The sequence below is a fragment of the Manacus vitellinus genome, unplaced genomic scaffold, assembly GCF_001715985.3.
Source record: "Manacus vitellinus isolate BGI_N305 unplaced genomic scaffold, ASM171598v3 scaffold_5_pilon, whole genome shotgun sequence".
In the NCBI taxonomy this organism is placed as follows: Eukaryota; Metazoa; Chordata; class Aves; order Passeriformes; family Pipridae; genus Manacus; species Manacus vitellinus.
In genome coordinates, this window is record NW_021940682.1 from 37318702 (window position 1) to 37339433 (window position 20732).

General features: G+C 37.2%; 1 protein-coding gene across 1 annotated transcript in view; it reads left to right on the top strand.

Moving 5' to 3' along the window:
* Positions 1-20732, top strand: part of NELL2 (neural EGFL like 2) — a 188351-nt gene that overhangs the window by 138817 nt on the left and 28802 nt on the right. Inside the window, exons 13-14 of the mRNA XM_029963519.1 lie at positions 11622-11744; positions 14223-14318. Coding sequence (XP_029819379.1) covers positions 11622-11744; positions 14223-14318 — 219 coding nt within the window. The remainder of the gene's footprint in view (positions 1-11621; positions 11745-14222; positions 14319-20732) is intronic.

The following is a 20732-nucleotide window of genomic DNA, read 5'->3' on the forward strand; positions in this document are numbered from 1 at the left end:
TTTCTTTAACTCATGTTTTATACTGTCAACCATTATAATTTAGTATGTCGTCATCTTTGACAAATCCTTTCTAGGTTTGTTTCTGCAATAAATCGTTGTCAGTATTGCTCCCTTTTGTCAGTCTTTTGGACTGATGATTCTTGACTTACAAAACCATGCACTTTACTGTGTCAAACTGCTTTCATATGGTACAGACCCTTTGAACACAACTGGAGTGGCATCCTTGCTAGTCCTCCTTTGCATATAGAATTATGGTGAAATCTACACTGAAATGTGTTGGTGTGTGAAGTAAACGTAGTGGGCTTATCCACTTCACTGACTCATCCAGTGTCTGTGTTCCTATGAACACAGAAAGACTTATATTTTTGGTTCTGCATGTAACTTCTGATTTACACTGAAATGTGCTGATGATTCTGCAGCCAGGCTGTGGCTGGTCATGCATGAATGCATATCGTTGAAGCTAAACTCATGCTTCTTCTACCCTTAGAATTTTGTCTAAAACTGGTTTCTGTTCCCAAACTTGCTCTGTCAGTGTTTGCCAGCTCATCTAAATGAATAAAGGTGATAGAGTGATTGGCAAGATCCCTTTACAGCAGTGAGAAAGAGTGGGTCAACAAGAAGTAACAAATACCACTGAGGAAAATATGTTAGAACCCATCTTCAGGGTTGTGTTCTGTGGATGCCCCAAGGAACACTTGCAAAATCATCATCAATAATTTGAAAAGTCACGCTGATACAAAGGGAAGTATTATAGTCTATGTTCTGCTGCTGTGCAATATAATCTTAAGGGTTTTGGGTGAAATTTCACTTTTGTTAATGAAGCTGAATTTTGTGAGGCAATATTTCTGAAAGTACTGTGTCTGTTGAAGATACTTGATATTTTTCCTGAGGACATTCTCAATACACAGAACTGCTCTATCTAGTCTTTTTTTTTTAATTTATTTTGTTCTCTTTTTTCTTTTTTTTTTTTTTTTAAGAAAATGCTAGTAGTAGTCTTGTGGAATCTTCAAAACTGAACTAGAAAACTGAAAATAGAAATTATTTCAGAAATGCTAATCAATTAACTTTTTTGAAACCAGTCCCTTTTACAATTTATGTAGTCAGTTGTGCAAAAATTGAGGTCTCCTCCATTAAATAAGAAAAGAACTGAAAATCTCAATGTTTCTCTCAAGAACCAAGAGTTCTGTCAACAAGCTTAGCAATAAAATAGGAAGCTGCTCTACCTAAATGGTTCATAGGAATTTTTGTAGGAGTATTTTTTCTTTCTAATAAGCTTCCAAATCATCTCAAAAAGATTGTATCTGTTTCTTACTGTTGTTATATGCTGCAATCTTTTCACATCCTCCAAGTATTTTCTTAGGAGAAGTAGTGCAAGGAATTGTATCTATTTTAAAAGTTAAAGGTATTCCAGGGAAATGCTTCCACTGAGCTATATTGATTAGCCTGTAGCTCACGTTGCTCAAAATCAAGTCACTGTTGTCTTCTGTATGTGTTAAGATTTTCACAAAAAAGCAATAAGAATTAAGTTCTAATGTTTTATCCTTTATTTTTTTAAAATTCATGTCTTGCTTTGTGAATGAACATTTTGTGAAAATGTCAGTGTCCTTATTTATTTGCATTTTATTCTTTCATTGTAATCACCCATTGTGGTGTCTCCCACTATACTAATAAAAGAAATGTGCATTTAATTGGGGCACAGAATTTCATCATGAATACTTATTTGATAATACAAAATAATATTAGAATGGTAGACTGCTTAACCTGTAACAAAGATGAATTTATACTGTCCCAAATATCTGTCTTGGCAGATATTGGGACTAATTTATAAATACTTCCAAAGTTAATGTCCAAGTCCCATGGAAATGGAGATTAGGACTGGACTGACAAAGATAAGCAGCTATGAGTCACACAGACCAATCACCAGAAAAAATATATTGTCAGCAACAGTAATTACAGCAGGTAATTTGTCATTTACCCTGTTACAGACCAGTAAATGTGATGAGTTTGAAACACACCAGGTGTCACACAGTGTTAACTTTGATGTTTAGGGTTTGGAATCCTGTCATAGAATCTTTTAATGACAGTGCATTTAAAAAAAAAAACAAAGATAAGGTTTCACACTGTTCAAAGTGGTGTTAAATGGCCAGTCCTATTCAAGACAAGATTGATTTCTGGAAAGGTGAGGGTTCATCAAGAGTAATCTGTTTTCATTTTTTGTGTGTTTTTAATAAACTTGGAGTGTGCAAATAGTAATAAAAATTTATTACCTTGCTCCTAGCCCTTAGAAGGTGGAATTGGATGTACTTAACTTCTGTCTGCATAATTTTAATGTTTGAGAAGTAAATAGAGTTCGTGGTTGATGGCAGTGTGAGCAGATATTCCAGTCTGCTTTGAATACCCTGTGTTTATTCACTTTGTACACCTTCCATGGGGTGGGCTTCATCTTAGTTTGAAGTCCTCCAAAGTTGTTCACAGTACCTCAGCTTAAATCCTACCTTTTCTGAAGAGCAGCCATGTGAAGGAAGTAGGATTATAAGGGTGAAGTTGTCCCGGGGTGATAGTAATAGTAGCAAAATGGAATATCAGGTCAGAGGTTACTTTTTTCTTAACTCTGTGATTTGATTCTAAACTCAGATTTTGAGTTTTTGAGGTGTGAGCAGTACTGTATACTGTATATAATTTATGGTTCTGGTTATTAGAACAATTCATGGTGTCTTTAAGCAGGACAGCAAATTTGATGGCAGAATTTTTCAGATATATAAATTTTGCTAAGATCTGCTTATGCAAATATTTATTTATCAATATAAAATGCACATAACTATCTTAAAGGTATTTTCCAACCTTAATGATTCTATAACACAGTTAAGTACAGAAATAATTACTTGTAAGCTCAATAGACACTAATAGTTTAACTGTGGCAACAAAAACATGGTGTGGTCTGAAAATCTACCCATGAAACAAGTTAGCCAGTGTCAAGTTTCATAACATTGCAGGGGTGGGGGAAGGAGGATGAAAGCAAGTTTCATTGCATCTTCATTACTATGCTATGCTGGTTTTTGTTAGAAGCAGACCAGAAGTCTCTGCAGGTTATGTCCTGGCATGAAGCTCTACATGTGAACTGCGGAAGCCAGGAGAACTTCATGGCTTATAGGCTGGGTATGTGTGTTAGCTCTTCCCTAAAACTGTGCTGTGGTGAGAACTGACTATACCATTCTCCCCAGGTGCTTTTGTTTCCAGGGAAGGCAGCTGATGGGCAGTGTTTGTGAAGGATACATTTACTGTGCTGTTTTGGTGCACCTTTGTAAACTGTCAGGGAGGATGTACCCTAGGGAAAATTGGTGCGTCACTAGAGACGACATCAAGGCTGACGAAAGGGCAAAAGCATCAGTATTGCTCTACCTTACCATCACCGAAGCATAATGTTTTCAAGTAGAGAACCTTCTTTAAAATAAGGGGAGCAATATTTAAGGAAAGCCTCCTCTCCCTCTTGTCTTGTCAAAAATAGTACTGTCCTTGATATCCAGTGAGTGATCTGAGTGTCTGAGTCACAGCACTGCCAGGGAAATGAGAAGAAACATCCCATGCATTAAGAAATCTCCCTGCTGCATGAGAGGACAGAAAAAACCATTTGTTTTATAATATTTATGGTTAGGTAAGTTGCTTCAGATTCCTGCAGATAAGAGCAGGATCAAAGCAACAGCAGCATTTTATCCACCACTGTGGTGCCTCTTGTTTTCAAGCACTGACCTTGACAAGGATGCTGTAATGTTCTAACTGATTTTTTACAAGCCCCTGGAATGTGTTGACAAACCCTGGTCACGATGCCATCCCAAAAAGAATGGAAGAAAAGCACCAGCTGTTTCTAGAGAGCTTTAAGTACCTTTATATTTTATCAAACCAACTTTGACCAGTACTTGATTGAGACATCTTTCCTTTGTCCCACTGTGTATATCCAACCTTCTGTTAACTCTGTGCCGAAAAACGGTTCAAAGGTGGTTTTGTGGAGCCCTCGAGTCATGTGGATGTTACTAGTGAAATATGAGAACAGGCAGCAAGTTATGAACCTCAACAGCAGTCAGATTACTTCACAGCTTTATTTGTGCAACAGAAATGAATGTAGGTTGGAGGCCAAATATCCGATGGATATCTATTGCTGGTGGCAGACTTGTTATAATATGGAGCCTTTTAGTAAGGAAACAGTAAATAAATAAAAAGGGTTGAAATTAGGAGAAGTAAAATAAATTCAGTTGGCTGACGAAATTGTATTTGCAGCTCTAGTCTGGCTATTCTACCAGCAATAAAGTAGGGAGCATTACTATAGATGTAGAATTTGCTATCGTTGTCACTTTGAACAAAATAAAAGAAGATTTTGAAAGCATCAGTTTATCATAAGTACCTGGGAGGTTTCATGTACAATACAAGTTGGAATTAAATAAGGTTTACCTTGGAAAAAATAATGCATCTAGCTAGATGCATTATAAAAAAAGATGAATTTATGAAGAAATACCTTCTAAAAGGTAGAAACCTCATTTTAAAATGTCACTGGTAAAAGAGGCAAGATATTAAGAGATCAGTTTGAATTAAGACAAAAAAGAAGTGGGTGACAAGGTCACAGACCTTATGTCTAGACTAGAATCTCTTAAGGTGGGATTTTCAAAATCATTTTGCATTTGCATTACAGTCCTGCCACTGTAATCAGTGGGAGTTACAGATGTTCCTTTAGGGAAAACAGTTAGATCTCTGCTAAGTGCTTTAGAAAATCCTTCCCTTAAACTTTTCTATTCAAGAGGGAATATAAGAAATGGCAGACATGAAGGAAAGTGGAGATAAATTAAAGCTTTTTTAACTTTAGCTGTCAGGCAAAATATTTTTCAATATATTTAATTGCCTAACTGGTTGAAAAGTATAAAGATGTACATGATGTTACATGAAGTAACACTGATTAATATTACAATAGAAACCTCAATGAGAAGAGTGTATTTTGCAAAAATATGTATTTTTCCACTAAATAGGAAATCACAGTTATAAAACACATTTTGAGGATGATGAAACTTAGGTGGGCTTAAGAAAGTTTAAATGCTTTGATTAAGAGCTGTGGAGGAATATGGAGGGAGTAATGATAGACCTGCCTCAAAATATGTATTTTACCAATCAACTTGTGGCTGACAGTATATCTTTGTCTTCCTAGTGTTCCAAGAGATCTTGGCATGGACTTCTTGGTGTGCAGATATAACAGGAAAGGTGAACTGGTCAACGTTCAAGTCATGTGTTAGGCTTTTCAAGTTGAGTCCTAGAGGAGAGCATACCCTGTTTAGAGCCATAAAATCCAATATTAGAGCTATAGAATTTGATATTTTTATTGGAAAATTCAAAGGGTCTTGGAGGTGAGAGTTACGTATTCCATCAGTCTAGGAGGAAAATCAAGAACACAAATAACAAAAAAATAAAGAAAAGAGATTTTGTGTGAAGAAAAAAGTCTTAAAAGGGTAGGGAAAAAAGTACATGCCTCTTCTAGGCTTTGGTGTGTGAAATAGGGGTTTTTTAGACAAAAGTCTGCTGTGAAATAAAACATAACTTTGAAAATCTTCTCAGAGAAAGTTTTTGAAAAACTAGTGCTAACTAGAATTAGAATGTCTCATATTTTTTAAAGTTATATTTGCATGTAAATATGCAGTATTTCTCTGCGTATTTTTGGTCCCAGTATCTTTCTTGTGTTATCTACCTTGGTAAAGAACAGCACACATGTTAAGAGTTTTGGTTCTCCTAGAGAGAAAAAAACTTTGTGATTGGAAACATGAGGTATTTTAGGGATCAATTTCATCATCGCATTCAGTGTCGGGATTTGGTTTTTTGTGAAAAAAGTTATACCAGTTCCAAAGGTCTATACCTTGTCTCGAGTCTCATCAGAGCTACAACCACCTTGGAATTTTCTCCAAAGCTCTCCTAGCCTCGCAGGCAGATGAAAGGAGAATGAGTTCCTTCTCTTGGTCAAGTGTTTTTTCAGTTGTTTTAATCCTACATCCTAATTGCCAGTAATATAGTTTCCCCATTATATCTTCCTGGTAGTATAACTAAGATGCAATTCTGGAGCTTTCTCATATGGAGAGGAAAAGGAACGCTGAATTTTGGACATATCCTCAAGTGGATTTTCTTCCTAAGGTTTCGTTACAGTTGCCTTATTTTTCCTTTTTTACTACATTAACACCAAATATAGAACAAGTAAATAAACTAATAGATGAAAGAAAGAAATAGACATCTGGATGGGATGGTGGCAGCTGTTCTCCCTGAAGAACAACAATGAACTAAATAATTACAGACAGAAACAGAATCTCAGAAAGCAGGATGGTCTCTAAACAGATGTTAAAAATAGAACAAGTACATGCCAGAACTATTTTTGTTATCTATGTAATTTAAAGAAAAAAGTAGGAAAATTATGAACATAGATATACAGAAATTGTTGTTCCTGGCTGCACTGAAGAAAGAATTAGAAAATGGGGATCAGGAGCAGCATGGATATATGGGAGTGGATGAAGATAAAGATCAGTCAATAGGATTAACAGGGTACAGAGGAGACCTAGCTTTTGGACTCCCCAGCTTTGAACTGAGGACAGCTGCTTCTGGTCATTAATGATTAATGCTGACTCTAGCATTAACTAAGGGTAAACTGTGTGACGGTAATTCTATGAGTAATTAAAACATGGGTTCCATTTTGCATTTGAATTAAGGAATATCTATGGAAAAGTAAACTGGGGAATATCAATCCAAAAATTTAACATAAACGTATGCTTCTACAGATATGGAAAATATAAAACCATAGACTTCTTTAGGTTGGAAAAAGCCTTTAAGATCATCAAGTCTAACCCAGGACTGTGAAGTCCACCACTGAACCATGTTCCTAAGTGCCACATCTACAAGTCATTTAAATATCTCCAGGGATGGTTACTCAAACACTTCAATGAGCAGTCAGTTCCAGTGCTTGACAATGCTTACAATGAAGAATTTTCTCCTAATATCTATTCTAAACCTCCCATGGGGCAACTTGAGGCCTTTTCCTCTTGTCCTATCGCCTGTTACTTGGGAGGTGAGACTGAACCCTACCTGTCTACAACCTCCAGTGAGGTAGTTGTAGAGAAGGTCCCCCCTGAGGCTACTTTTCTCCAGGCTAAACAACCATAGTTCCCTCAGACACTCCTCATAAGACTTGTTCTCTGGTCCCTTCACCCATTTCAATGACCTTCTTTGGACACTCTCCGGCAAATAGCATAATTCAATAAAATTACAGCATTTACTCCTTGAAAATAGTGTGCTTATACTGAGACTTTAAGTAACCCTACCAATTAGAGTTTAACTGACTTAATACGAAGTCCTAAAGAAATTAACCTTTTGTCACTTCCCAAATGGTCTTAATGGAATAAGTTTTCCATAGTACACCTGTAATTGCTGCTAATTTTTGTCTTGTGCGTGAGCTATAGGTGGAGAAAAAAACCCCTTGTAATTAAGATAAATTGTAAGTGGGCATTAAAGTGTGTTGGCTATTGATAATTAAAGTAACTCTTATCTATTGTCAGTGTCACATCAGATGGCCAGCTAGTCACCATGGTTCTATGAATCTATATCAAATCAATGGGAAAGAGACAGGAGGCTGAAAGTAATTTGAGTTCAGGAATGCAGAGGTATCAAAAGGATAAAATACCTAATATATTCTCTTTATTTAAATTATTTTAATTTAATCCTGGTCCACATGTTCCTTACTCAGCAATGAATATCTGTTGCATCATGTTCCAAGATTACAATTGCAGGGATGTGTTTTATTTATATTTTTGTGAACTTTTATGCTTTTCTGCATCATAAACATCATCTCAGCTCTTATTTTCTGGTGTTGGTAATAGATGGTTCAGGAAAACTGCCAGAATAATATTCTTTACCCCTAAGTAAGTGATTCAATTTAGTCATCATTCCTATTTGCTGTTGGATTGGATTATGTTTATTTTCTATATTTTTCTTAGATATTTGCAGAATTTGGATCCACAAGGCAAATACTGGGAAGTCTTGCAGTATGCAAGTAGGAAATGCTATACAGACTTTTATTTATTTCTAATCATGAAATACACAATAGGAAGGATGGAGGCTTATGTTAAATAGTGCTGATGTGGAGGCGGGTGCCACACCTTGTGGACAACATGTTACATTTTACCAAGTTCAGCAAGAATATCTGCACAGGTAATAAATTCGGTAAGACAGGTCCTCAGCTGTCATTACATTGACATACATCACAGCATCTAGTGGGTCCTGATCAGTTTATGCCAGCAGTCTCTCTTGCTAGATAGACATTTGAAGTAGCGTTTCTGTTAAGCTAACCACATGGAATATTCTGGAGTAGTATTTAAAAATGAACCAAAGTAAAATAAAGTACATCACCCTTATTGTATGTACATATATATATTATATATATATTTGCGTATATATATATTTGTGTGTGTATATATTGTATTAACTGCACACACAAATGTGCATAAGTGAATTAATTGCATCATCACATAATTTTTAGCTTTTTAAGTCTTCTGTGTCATAAGAACTATTTAATGGGACATTCATATGCACTAAATGTTACTATTGTTATTACCATGGAGCAAAAGCAAATTTTGGAGTTAAATTTTTTTCTCTATCTAGAAAGACCTCATTCCAGAGATAGTTTAGTCAAAATAAATAGTGTATTTAAAACATCCTTTGCTTCCCAGAACAGAGATTTTATGAATTTTAACACTGTTGAGCAGAGAGTCCTGAACAGTGCAAAATGGAATTAAGATGTATTAGATAATAAAGCTCTAGAAGGCATCATTGAAAACAGTGCATTTGCTCTTCGTAATAGATGTTTATGCAAATTCAGGTTCATTAATCATTGAAATCTCTCTGCAAAAATAATTTTTATTTCTTTGCCTCTGTAATACTATTGTACCTGGTCTGTCTCCATCTTCGTTATGGTGTGCAGTGGATTAAGTATAGAACTTCCATTAAATGTGTGTTGCATGATTTCTAAAGATGCTTGAAATAAATGGCCTCGGTGTTCCTTCTTGCAACATCACAAATAAAATTTAAACGTTCCTAAGTTGAGCAAATAATGTTTCTATACTGGTTTTGGAACATAAAAATCATGTTATTGGTTCTCTTTTAATGATTCTTTTATAAAGTACTTTTTTGCTTCTTTGTAATGCATGGTCCTATCTGCTTCTACAGGTCCTGATTTGATATTTAAGATTGCTGAAATCAATCTCTGCAATTTTCTTCTTTTTTATGGTGACTTTCCAAGTGTTTGATTAAAAAAAGAAACCAAAGTGATAAGCATGAACTAATGAAGAATTATCAACAGAACACCACCCTTAAGCATATCTATGTTTAATAAAGCTGAACTGTCTATCTTGTTATTTGTAGTGAAAAATATGTTTCTGATTGTTTCTTTAAATTGGTGTGTATAGTGTGCCATGTGCTGGAAGAGTAGATGTAGTGACATGTTTTATGTACAGGATTTTTGGGTGCAGTTTAACCAGGTAATCAGTCCACAAAAGAGCCAATCCTGAAGTGTAAGCTGACTGTAAAAACAATACGAAGAAACACTATATTTAAATGGATTTAAGTGTGTTATTGAAGCTAAACTCAGATGATACAGAGAAACAAATCTAGAAGGATTGTAGAACACCCTTATTCTTTTTTTTTTGCTGATTTCTTCCATTCCTGTTAAAATCTCTTCTTTAATGCAATCACAATACTGATAACACTTTTTACCTAGTTTATGTGGTCACTACTTTATTTCTCTTTTATTTTATTAAGTGCTTTAGCATAGATACTGTTTCAGCCAGCATGAGAGATTTCACTATGTTATGAGGTCAGAGTCAAATATCATAAGTGGATTTTAGAGGGCCTGGATCATTTGGTGAACAATAACAATTTTAATTATTCATGCTGAGAGCGAAGTAATTAAATCTCATGCTTTAGGGCAGAGGCCTGCAGCCTGTGCTCCACTGCATCCAGTTGAGGAGAGCATGATTGGTGATATGAGAGACACGTAAGTTCTTGTTTAGAAGAGGGATATCAGGTTAGTGTTATTAGAAACCAAACAAATAAAAACTCAACAACAACAAAGCAACCAAAATAAGACTAAACCTTTGTAGCATTTAAATTTATTAGTTATATTGAGGTGAATGTTTCCCCCTTTTAAATAACAGGTACTTGCCTAGAGGAAAATTTACATCTACTGATGGATTGGAGATGTGCCATTCTGCCAGTTTTATACTCTTACAGTTTATGGCCACTATTGAAATAGCAAGTGGAACATTTCCGTAGTGATTTGCAAATGTTAAGCAATTAATTTTCCTGACAACTCTGTAGGGTATGTGCAGATTTCAGCTCATTATTTATAAAGAGGAAGATTCAGAACAGTCTTACCCCACAAAATGGGGGAAGAAAGAGCATCTGATTCCAGATTTAATACTTGTGTCAAATAGCCAGAACTGGCATAAGTTGCACTAATAAAATTTGCTAAAATCTGTGCAGAATTATGGCTATGAAAACTTCACATATGAAAACAGATGCAAGTTAGTCCATGTGCGCTGATTAAAATTAGGTACCTTTATGTTCCCAAACATCTGGTTTCCCTGAAATTAAAATTTCAGGGGCCTGAAATTATTTATGGATAGATGAATACTGTTGATTTAACAAAAATGCAAGGAATATTTCCAGAAGATGGAAGCATTTTATTTGGACGCCTACGGACTAACATACTACATTTTGAAAGTAATAGAGTTTTTCATGTATCATTTTGAAATGACACTTTAGAGCATCTTATTTTGAGATTGCATTTACCATTTCTTAAAAATCACAAATTAAACATTAAAATATTCTGTAACCTAAACACTTATGTAGTCCTTTTTTTTGTTTAGATTAAGCAGTGCATTGCAAATTAACACAAAATCATATGGTCCAGATTTATAGTTTATTCCCAAGATGGGCACTTCTCAGTATGTCTAAGTCTAGTCACCAGTTTGAGCAGTCTCATTGCACTCTGATGCTAGGACATGCCAGCTAAAAGTCCCTTGAAATACAGGCAGACCTTTTTTTTTTGGTTATTTATTTCATCTAAATAAAGTGCTGTGTATGGACTGAAGGGAGGAAAAACACTTTGAAGATCTGCCTTCTGCTAACCTGTTCTTTTGCAGTTTGGAGCGTGCATCTCGCACCATTAGTCAGCTTTCTGAAGGAAACCCTAAGAATCCTGCATAAGATAAACTGGCATGAATAAATTATGCAGTAGAAATAGCATATGGATTTTCAGTATGCTAGCTGGCTTTTTGGCAAATGCTTACAAGAACACTGGAGCCCCCATAGAGAGTGTAATGATGGTGACTCCCTGGTAATGAAAGTGGAATTATGCTGCAGTGCAGTTATCACATACTAGTATGTCCTAAAAAGGAATACCCTGGCTATCCCATATTTATATGTTCACATAGCCCTATTGCCAGTAACTGCTACTGTGTTTATCTCTTTTTAACGTGGAAACCTATATGAAGCTTTTATTTTGCTGTGTTTTTAAAAATTCAGGACCATCCCATTCTTGTTTCTCTTTTCAGAGCATGACGAATGTATAACAAACCAGCACAACTGTGATGAAAATGCACTCTGTTTCAACACTGTGGGTGGGCACAACTGCGTCTGCAAGCCAGGTTACACGGGAAATGGTACCATTTGTAAAGGTAGGCTGCTGGAAACCTGAGGGTTGTCAGTCTTTAACTGGATGAGATGCTTTGTCATAGTTGATGCAATTCTGGTCACATGCCTTGAATAAGACAGAGAAAATCCCAAGCTAGACACTTAGGTCCTACACCTATAAGATCTTCACAGGTGGATATACACTGCATTTGGCAGAGTTTACAGTAATTTTAGGATGATAGTAGGCTATAAAATTTGAAGTAGTTATGTTTCATTTCTGTGTCAAGTTAACAGTTTCTATAAGTGCTACACCATTCAAGAAAGTCCACAGTTATGAACGAAGTTACAGCTGTGAAAACATTGTCAGATCTATATTACCCATGTTTAGTGACTTGCTGTTTTGCTTGGATCAACTGAAAGTTGTTTGGTATGTTGTGTCTTTTTACTGCAAATGAGAAAAGCAGTAGACATGGACACACAAAACATTTACTACATGTGGGGTAGTATCATGTTTTCTACTATTCTCATTCACTCGTAAACACTAGAAGTTATACTTCTATTCTTAGAAAGATGCTTTCCCAGAGATACAATGCTGCTTTTATTTCTGCTGCATTTCAAATCAGAAGAAATGATACTTGGTACTTGGGCCCAAACCCTTGGAAATTCTTAACCTCTGAGCATAGGATTTAGAGAATGATTGAAAATAGAAGTAGTATGGCTGTAGAGGAATGGGCTCAGATGTGAGATGTGGGCCAGATGCAGCAATAGCATACCCAGTGTTCCATGAAGTTGTGCCTCAGTCCTCTTGATCTCTTGATGTCAGAATCTAAGGGGCCAGACTTAACACTGGAATGTCCTATAGATATGTCCTGCTGCTGTGTATTACCAAAGCTAAACAACCTGGCGTTTCTTTCATTGCTAAGTCTGATTAAGATCTTAGCACTAGTTATTCCTGAGTAACAGTACAATTTTGCTATATATTCCAAAGACAAACGAGCTCGCTATAAAGCATGGAAGCCTGGTCCACTTCCAGTCAAACACATGGGTAGAGGGAGACATGTCAGCAAATATATCTTTTTATGCCGGGCTTTCTCCTCTGGGGAATGAGAAGAAAGTCTTAACCTGAGGAGATTCAAACCCAAAGCAGCTCCTCTCAGAAGAGAGCTCTGTCTGCACACTCCTGTACTGTGCTTGGGAGTATTCTCCTTTTCTTCTACTGGAGGTGAGTCAGCTTACAAAAAGGTGATTGCGATTTCTTTGGATCAAAGAGAAGGCGCATAAACCTACTGCATTTGGCTCTTCTGTCTCCTGAATAAGAGCTCTGACATTTCAGAGGGCACCTAGCCCCACAGTGAAAGAAAAGTACATCACCTCCCTCCCTCCCTCTCTCTGTCTTCAATACTGAGAAGGCAGTACGCAGGAGAAGGCTCTGAGTCTGTGTATCAAAATCTGAGAAATGTACTTCTCTACAACCCTGACTTGGATGCCAGCATCCTTTAGAGACCTGGATATCCCTGTGCCTTTGGCAGCTTTTCATGCACTGCACTGCCAGCAGTACTCCTGTGCACCATGTACTCCTGCACCAGGACGCTCAGATGTCTCACTCAGGCCGAAGGTCTCACCACAAGGCTGTTGCCTCAAATCTGAGAGCTGGATAGCTCAAACTGGTAACAGTTTTATCTCAGATGAGCCTTAGGACCTCATCAGCGGTGCTGTTACGCAAAGCAGCTGCAAACCAAAGCCTGGCATCTCCAGTGGCTAGTTACAAGTGACTGGTTAAGAATGCCCCAAAGCAATCTTTGTGTTGGTGACAACCTCCATCTCCTAGTTTCACCAGCAGTTTCTTATGACTGGAGGATTTCTGATTCCATATTGCAGATGCAACCGAGCAATTAACAGCTACGGTGTTTTCAATCAGAGCTGGTTGCATTTCTGGGTCTGCAGAAGCAACTCTAAAGCATACACAACTGGAAAATTCTGCACCAAAATATGTAAGCAGAGCTTCTCAGATTGCAGTGTGCCAACCAGGGATTGACTTTAAGCTGTAAATCGTATAAGTTTTGAAGTTCTTCAGAGTCCCTTGAAACAGAATTACTATTTTTATTGTTTCTATCAAATGGTTTAATAAAGGACTGAGATAGCCAGACAGTTTAGTATTTAGTTGTGCCTATTATGCTCAGGCCTTTATTTAGGCAGCAGAGAAGACAAATACCACTCTAGGAAGAGTCTGTTCCCAGGGAAGATGCTGCCTTTCACTGCTTCCCAGTGCATGTGAAGGAGCACATATGGGAGCTGTCGTCTTCAGATGATTTACTCTAATCTCCTTCTGTAGCTTGTCAGCCCATCTGGCCAGTGAGGCAGGGGGCCCATAAACCATCTCTTTGTGACCTCTGTCCTTAGGAGAAGGCAGACTTTGCCTTCAATGACACTCAGGCAGCATTCCAGCCAGCCAGCCAGCCAGCAGACCATGTCCACCTGAGTGTAATTCTGTTACCCATATATTGTAATTTTGCATTTTGCAGCATTTTGCAAGGATGGATGTAGGAATGGAGGAGCCTGTATTGCTTCCAATGTGTGTGCCTGCCCACAAGGCTTCACTGGGCCCAGCTGTGAAACTGGTAAGATTATAACTTCATTTACGATGAAGCTAATCCAAGGAGGATGTTTGACGTAATCCAAGAATAAAGGAGTATTTAAATGTGTGCCCTGAAAAGAGGAAGCTGCAACTAAAATGTTACTCACTTTTCTTATATGCTTCACAAGAGAATATATTATGGCAGTTCTAATTAGAAGCACATGGACTGCAAAAATTAGAACATGAATTAAGACATCTTGGATTTTGATGTTTCATAATTAATAAGATTATGATAGACTTGCTTTTCACCTCAAATGACCTTGAGTGTCTCGTATAAATAACAGATAATCTGACATCTAGAAATAAATTCCAATAACTGATAACTTCTGTTATGTGTTACTGGTTCAGTAAGCCACCTTCCCTTGCAACCTTATTTGAGGACTTGTGATTAACTCAGACTTTCTTTACTCAGTGTTAGGGGAGATTTCAGTGTTCCTACTGCTTTTAGCTCCTTTTACAAGCATTCCTTTATCTTCCTGCTACTCCTGAGGATGGCTGTAGCACCAGGGCTTTGTTTTAGAACTGTATTTTCTGAGTCTTAGATCTAATCAAATTATATTGCCCAGCAGAGTATGTAGAATGTTAATGCTTAGCATCTCAAGTGCTTGTAAATAATTTTTCGAAGTTCAAAAGAATAGTTTCAGCACCTTTATTTATTGCTGCAGAATTTTTAAATCCGTTCTAAGCATACATGCCTCCAGGAGGTAAAGGGAGAAAGCTTGCTTAGATTAATTGGCTTCAATATGCCTAATAAAAGGGCAGTCTGCCACCTATGATTGACTACTGTTGCTGTTCTATATTGCCTTCAATAAATCTTCCAAACAATGGAAAGGAGGTAATTTTAGCAAGTATTGCTTTCATCTGGCTTGTAAACATATCCAGTTTAATGAAAAACACAGACTGGTCTGAATTCTGTATTATTTGGTCCATTTGAGAGGTGAGAAATGTGGTTGTTCTCATTCTTCTGTATTTGAGCAGATATTACCACACTGCACAAGACGGATGCTGTGTGAAAAGCAGCATCCTGATTGCTCATGTATTTCTAGAAAGTTTCAAAAGAGCAAGTTTTCTAGTATTGCTTAGTGTTTCATAGACTGCAAATAACATGGTACAGGTCTCTTAATCATAACACTGTTTCTGCTAGGAACAAATTCAATGCTAAGATAATGCTCAAGTATTAAAACAGTTACTTTGGTGTAGTAATAGTTGTTTTATATGCTCCTTATTGCATATAAATATATATATAAATATATAATATATAAATATATATAAAATATATATAAATATATATAACATATTGCATGTTCTCAACTAAATAAAACGTATAGTTTCAAAGTTCATAATTGTCTTTTGCAGCTTTTTACTCCTATCTGAAGTGTGTAGATTAGAAACATATTTGCTTTAGTCTCCTTGTATAGCCACAATTAATAGCCACTATCAAAGAGAGATCTTACTGGCTTTTCTGAAATGCCCCTGGAAGTCCTATCTCTGCTCCCTTCTTTAGCAGACAACCCAAGGACACTGTCCCTAGTTCAGAAAGTTCAGGTACCTTAAACTAACTTAAGTTAGATTAACTGCATTCAGTCCCAAATGTCCTTCAGAAGCATCGGAACTGCTGGCCTAACTGCCCACCCTTCCTGCCCTTCAGGAAACATATAGGGTGACAGGCAGAATCTTGGACCACATCTGATGCCTTTCTGAATACCTGATCTCAATATTTAACATAAGGTTAGTATGGTAGTGACCTCATATCACATAGCTAGTGATATTATTGTTGTGATTTGGAGCCAATTTGCCATCCCCAAACCTGTTTCATAGGTCAACTTTGTAAGGAGAAGGCCCCCGTCCTGTTTAACCTCCTTTGGACATCATATTTTTTCCTACTGTAGAAATAAGTAATGCTAGAGGTCAACCACAAGAGTACACGTCACTTCATTTGGATACTAATTTGCAGAATAGGATTGTAATCTACTTGCACGTGGCTTTGAAACATACAGTTTGAAATACTGTCAAAGTGGCAAATGGAAGAGCTATCCAGTCAATAAAAAGTAAAAGCTGACATGTTTTGCGACTGGGCTGTACATATTCACTAGAAGAGTTTCCTGAAGGTACTTCTCATTAGGCTTGAAGTGATTCAAGATGTTCATACTACAAATAATTTATGCTGGAAGTTTCCCTTTGAACAGTCTCTGCATCTACAAAGGTGATGAATCTTTTCTAGGCAGACATCTTCCATTGCAATCATATACAGAGGAAGAGGGGGATTGATGTAAAGATACCAAATCCATTTTAAAACACATATTACTTATTTCTGTTTGTGCTACACATATTTAAAAACTACTTATTGAAGAATCCTGGCATTTTTAACTTAAAGCATACAGTTATGTAGAAATTGTCAGCAGCTGCTGAACCTATGAATTAATTAACAGGAGATTGAATCCACACCCCAGCAATAACCTAGAAAATGTAATCGCCTTATATTCATTGTGATGCCCACCAGGATCTCCAGACCGTTTTCAGTAAAGTTACTTTTCAACTGCCCAGTTCCCAACCTGTACTGGTGCCTGGGGTTGTTTCTTAATAGCTGTAGGACTTTTTATTTCCCTCTGAACTTGATGACATTCCCAGTTGCCCATTTCTCCAGCCTGCTGAGGACCCTCTGAATGTCAGCACGACTAACTGGTGTAGCAACCCCTCCTCCAAATTTTGTTTAATTGAAAATGTGCTGAGTTGCATTCTGCCTTATTGTCCAGATGTTGAACAGTACTGGCCCCGTATCCAGTAGTTACCCGGGTGTAATTTACATTGCTAAATGACTAGCGGGCCACTGGGTGTTGTATGGTTGATCAGAGCTCTCTGACCCCAGGCTTTCAGCAGGTTTTCAATCCACCTCACTGTCCATTTATTTAGCCTGCACTTACAAGGTTGTCTGAGGATGTTATGAGAGCATCAAAAACCTTGCTAAGATAAACAACGTTCAGTGCTCTTCTCCCCTTCACCAGCCTAGTCATCTTACTTTAGAGAGCTATCAGGTTGGTCAGGCATGCTTTCTTCTTCTTGTTGACTGTTCCAAATCGCCTCCTTGTCCTTAACATGTTTGGAGGATACCATCAGCTTCTGAGCAGTGGAGGTGAGGCTGACTAATCCACAGTTCCCTGGATCCTTGCCTTTCTCAAAGATGGGAGCGAAATTTGCTTTCTCCCATTTCTCAGGAGCTTTTTTCAGTCACCATGACTTTTCAAACAGTTGAAATTGGCCTTGCAGTGACATCAGCCAGCTCCCTCAGCACTCCTTGTGCATCCAATCAGGTTTGATTGACCTGTACTTTTTTCCACTTTGTTTAGCTATTGATCCTCCTCCACCAAGGGTAGATTTTTCTTGCTTCAGACTATGACACTAGTCTTGGGACCAGGGACACCTGAAGGCAAAGTTTACCCATAAAGACGAAGGCAAAGAAGGCATTGAGTACCTCACTGTTTTCTGTGTCCTTCCCTAAACCCATCCTTGCATACTCAATCAGTGTCTATATTTCTCCCAAAGCCTGGGAAAGACGATGCTGTCCATGCTTAGGTTCTGTCTGTGGAACCTAAATTCAATGCAGCTTTTGCAAAGCAAAGTGAAGCCCTGTGTAGGTAGGATGGTTTTGTAAAATTTTTTGCTTTCAAAATGGTGTTTCTGGGATGTCAGTAGGAGCCACATCTCTGTCAGAAACCTAAGGAGAATCAACTGTTACTGCTAATCAGGTATTTCAGTGAGAAGATGTATTCACTGTGCAGTGTCTCACAATTAACAGAGCTGTTACAACACCTTCCAGTGATCTGTTGGGAGCCTTTTAGATTAATCATGACCTGTGCCATGTGGAAATGAGGCAGCAGATGGAAGAATCATATGCAGATATAACAACCTCCACTACCTTTTTTTAAAAATTGGTATTAAGCCATAATAATGAGACCAAAAGTCATTAAGTCATAAAAATGAGTGGAGGAATTTCTGTGTCTCTTCCCAAAGGATATGGGTTGAGGCCTTATTAGTGTTGAGGATGCATCATTGGCTTAGGGAGGTGGGGTTTATATGTTAAAAGATTTTTGAAGTCTTAAAAGGCACAGTAGTACCCTGTAGAGCAGCCTTCTACAGTGTAGACATGAGACTACCAAGCAAATCTAAATATATTTGTGCCTGTTAAACTTCTTCAAAACACCTGATTTAATACATTCTTGTTTGATTGCAAAATTATGAATTCTTCAATTGACATTTTTAAATGCTGTGTAAAATTGTATTTGAAAAGTGTTATATTTTAGAATTCAGAACAGGATTACTTTGTTAGATTTGGTTGCTGTTACTGCAATTCCCCCTTTAATTTGGTCACAGAGCTTTAGGAAAGGATTTGTTCTCCTGCTCTATATGCATATCTGCTAGTCTATATATACAAGATTACAGCATTTTTGCTGCTTGTCAGCTTCATTTTTTGAGTTTCCACACTCATTTTGTGCTTTGACAATTCCCCTGGACAGTTTTAATTTACAGATTCTACATTAATTCAACCATACATTATTACTAACAGTTGGCTTATTTAAATGTGTAACTGAATTCATGAAAAAAAAATGGTTAGCATTGGATATGTCAGGTGACCCTCTCTTACCTGATCTCATACCAGAAATAGCCAAATCCAAGGAATATATATTATTTGTCTCTTTTCTGCATTTTTACCCCTTTTTCTTTTCCATGTATGGAAAGCTACTCCTTCATGGAGAAAGAAAAAAAATTGGTGTTGCTAAAACAAATTCTTGCAACTTTGTACTTAGCATTTGTAGTGCAGAATATTGAAATACAACTCAGACAAGGGATTTGGATAAATAGTTGTTATAGACCAGATCTCATCAGAGTTTTCTACTACTTTCTACATAAGCTAAATAATTAACATGAATGACTATTGCTCTTTTCAACAAATCCAAATTAACTTTTTCAGATGCACTGACCATAATAATAGCAGCCTTCAGATTATTATAGACTATTATTATTCCTATTCCAAAGAAAGCTTGTGAAAGTATTTTAATTATGATTCTCCAGTTTTTAGGAAAAGTATTTCACTAGTATTTTAATAGAAGACTTTATCAAAGTAACCAGAAAGCTTGTTAACGTTGCTGATTTTGTAAAAATGAAGAGCATCACAAGAGAACTATTTGATCCCTTGTGCTCAGTTAAAACAACCACAATCATCTTGTGGCCAAGTTGGCTCTGAAGTTGAAGCTGTGACACAAGTGGCATTTGAAGCCCATAGAGTATTGGACCAATACTTTAAGGACCGAAGCTGCTTTTGGCAGAACTCTTAAGAATTCTTGGCCACAATCAAATGAAGACTCTCCATAAGCTATGAGAGTATCACAGTCAAAATTTTCTGAGCAGCTCAGGAATCTCCCATTTACTCAGTTTTATTGTTACAATGAAGAATTAAATTACTGATAGCCAGGTTGGGATTTATAACAATAATACCAAAAGGCTCAAATTTGTGGTAGAAGTATGCATGGTCCTTCACAAAGCCAGAGTAAGAGGTGTACCCTTCATAATCTAACAGGAGAAGCTGGTTTTATGCTGGGATAAATGAGTATAACACACAAACTCCTTGAGCAGAAAGCATATTAGAATTAATATTTTTTTTCTCTGAAATCCTTAAGGCATTGCTGGGGTTTTTAGTGAAGGAGGAAACAGAAGAAGGGAGCAAGAGGAAAGCGGAACGTACATGAAGGCAGCACAGGCATGAACTGTCCAGAGCAAAACCTGTAGGAAGAAGGGGTACCTCCCCTAGTTCATTAGTTTTCGTAGTCCACTTGACTTGTTTGGACCTTGGTGTCCTGAGTATTCAGGCTCCTGTTTTTGGGGAGGCTCCCAAATTTGAGGCTTAGAAATTAGAGGATATTTTTGTCAGGGGATGCTTTATTTACATTAAAGGGCTGACTTCAATACATAGAAAAAAGAGAAAGTTGAGTTAGTCTATTGAATCTGGATAAAATTTTGCAAACAAAGATTTCTTAAGAGTGATTTGCAGCGTAAAACATTTTAATAGATCTCAGTGTGCAGTAGGAATTCATCATATTCTGAAAGTCAGGTCTTTGGAGTCTGGCATTTCAAGAACAAAAATTTTCAAAGCTTGTAAGCTATTATAAACTTTCTGCTTGGTGCAGGCAAAAAAACCCAAACCAAAACAAAACAAAATTGCCTAGGGCAAAGTCCAAAGAAGCTAAATTGTGCTTTGCAAGCAGTTGAGATGCAACTTGGATGCTGAGCTGTATGCTGCCATTGCCCTGCACCAGTGCTGAAACTGTGGTGTCAGGTCTGCATAACCCAGAGCCCCAGCTGTGGGAAAAGGTGAGCAAGGACAGATGCTGGAACTGATGTGCCC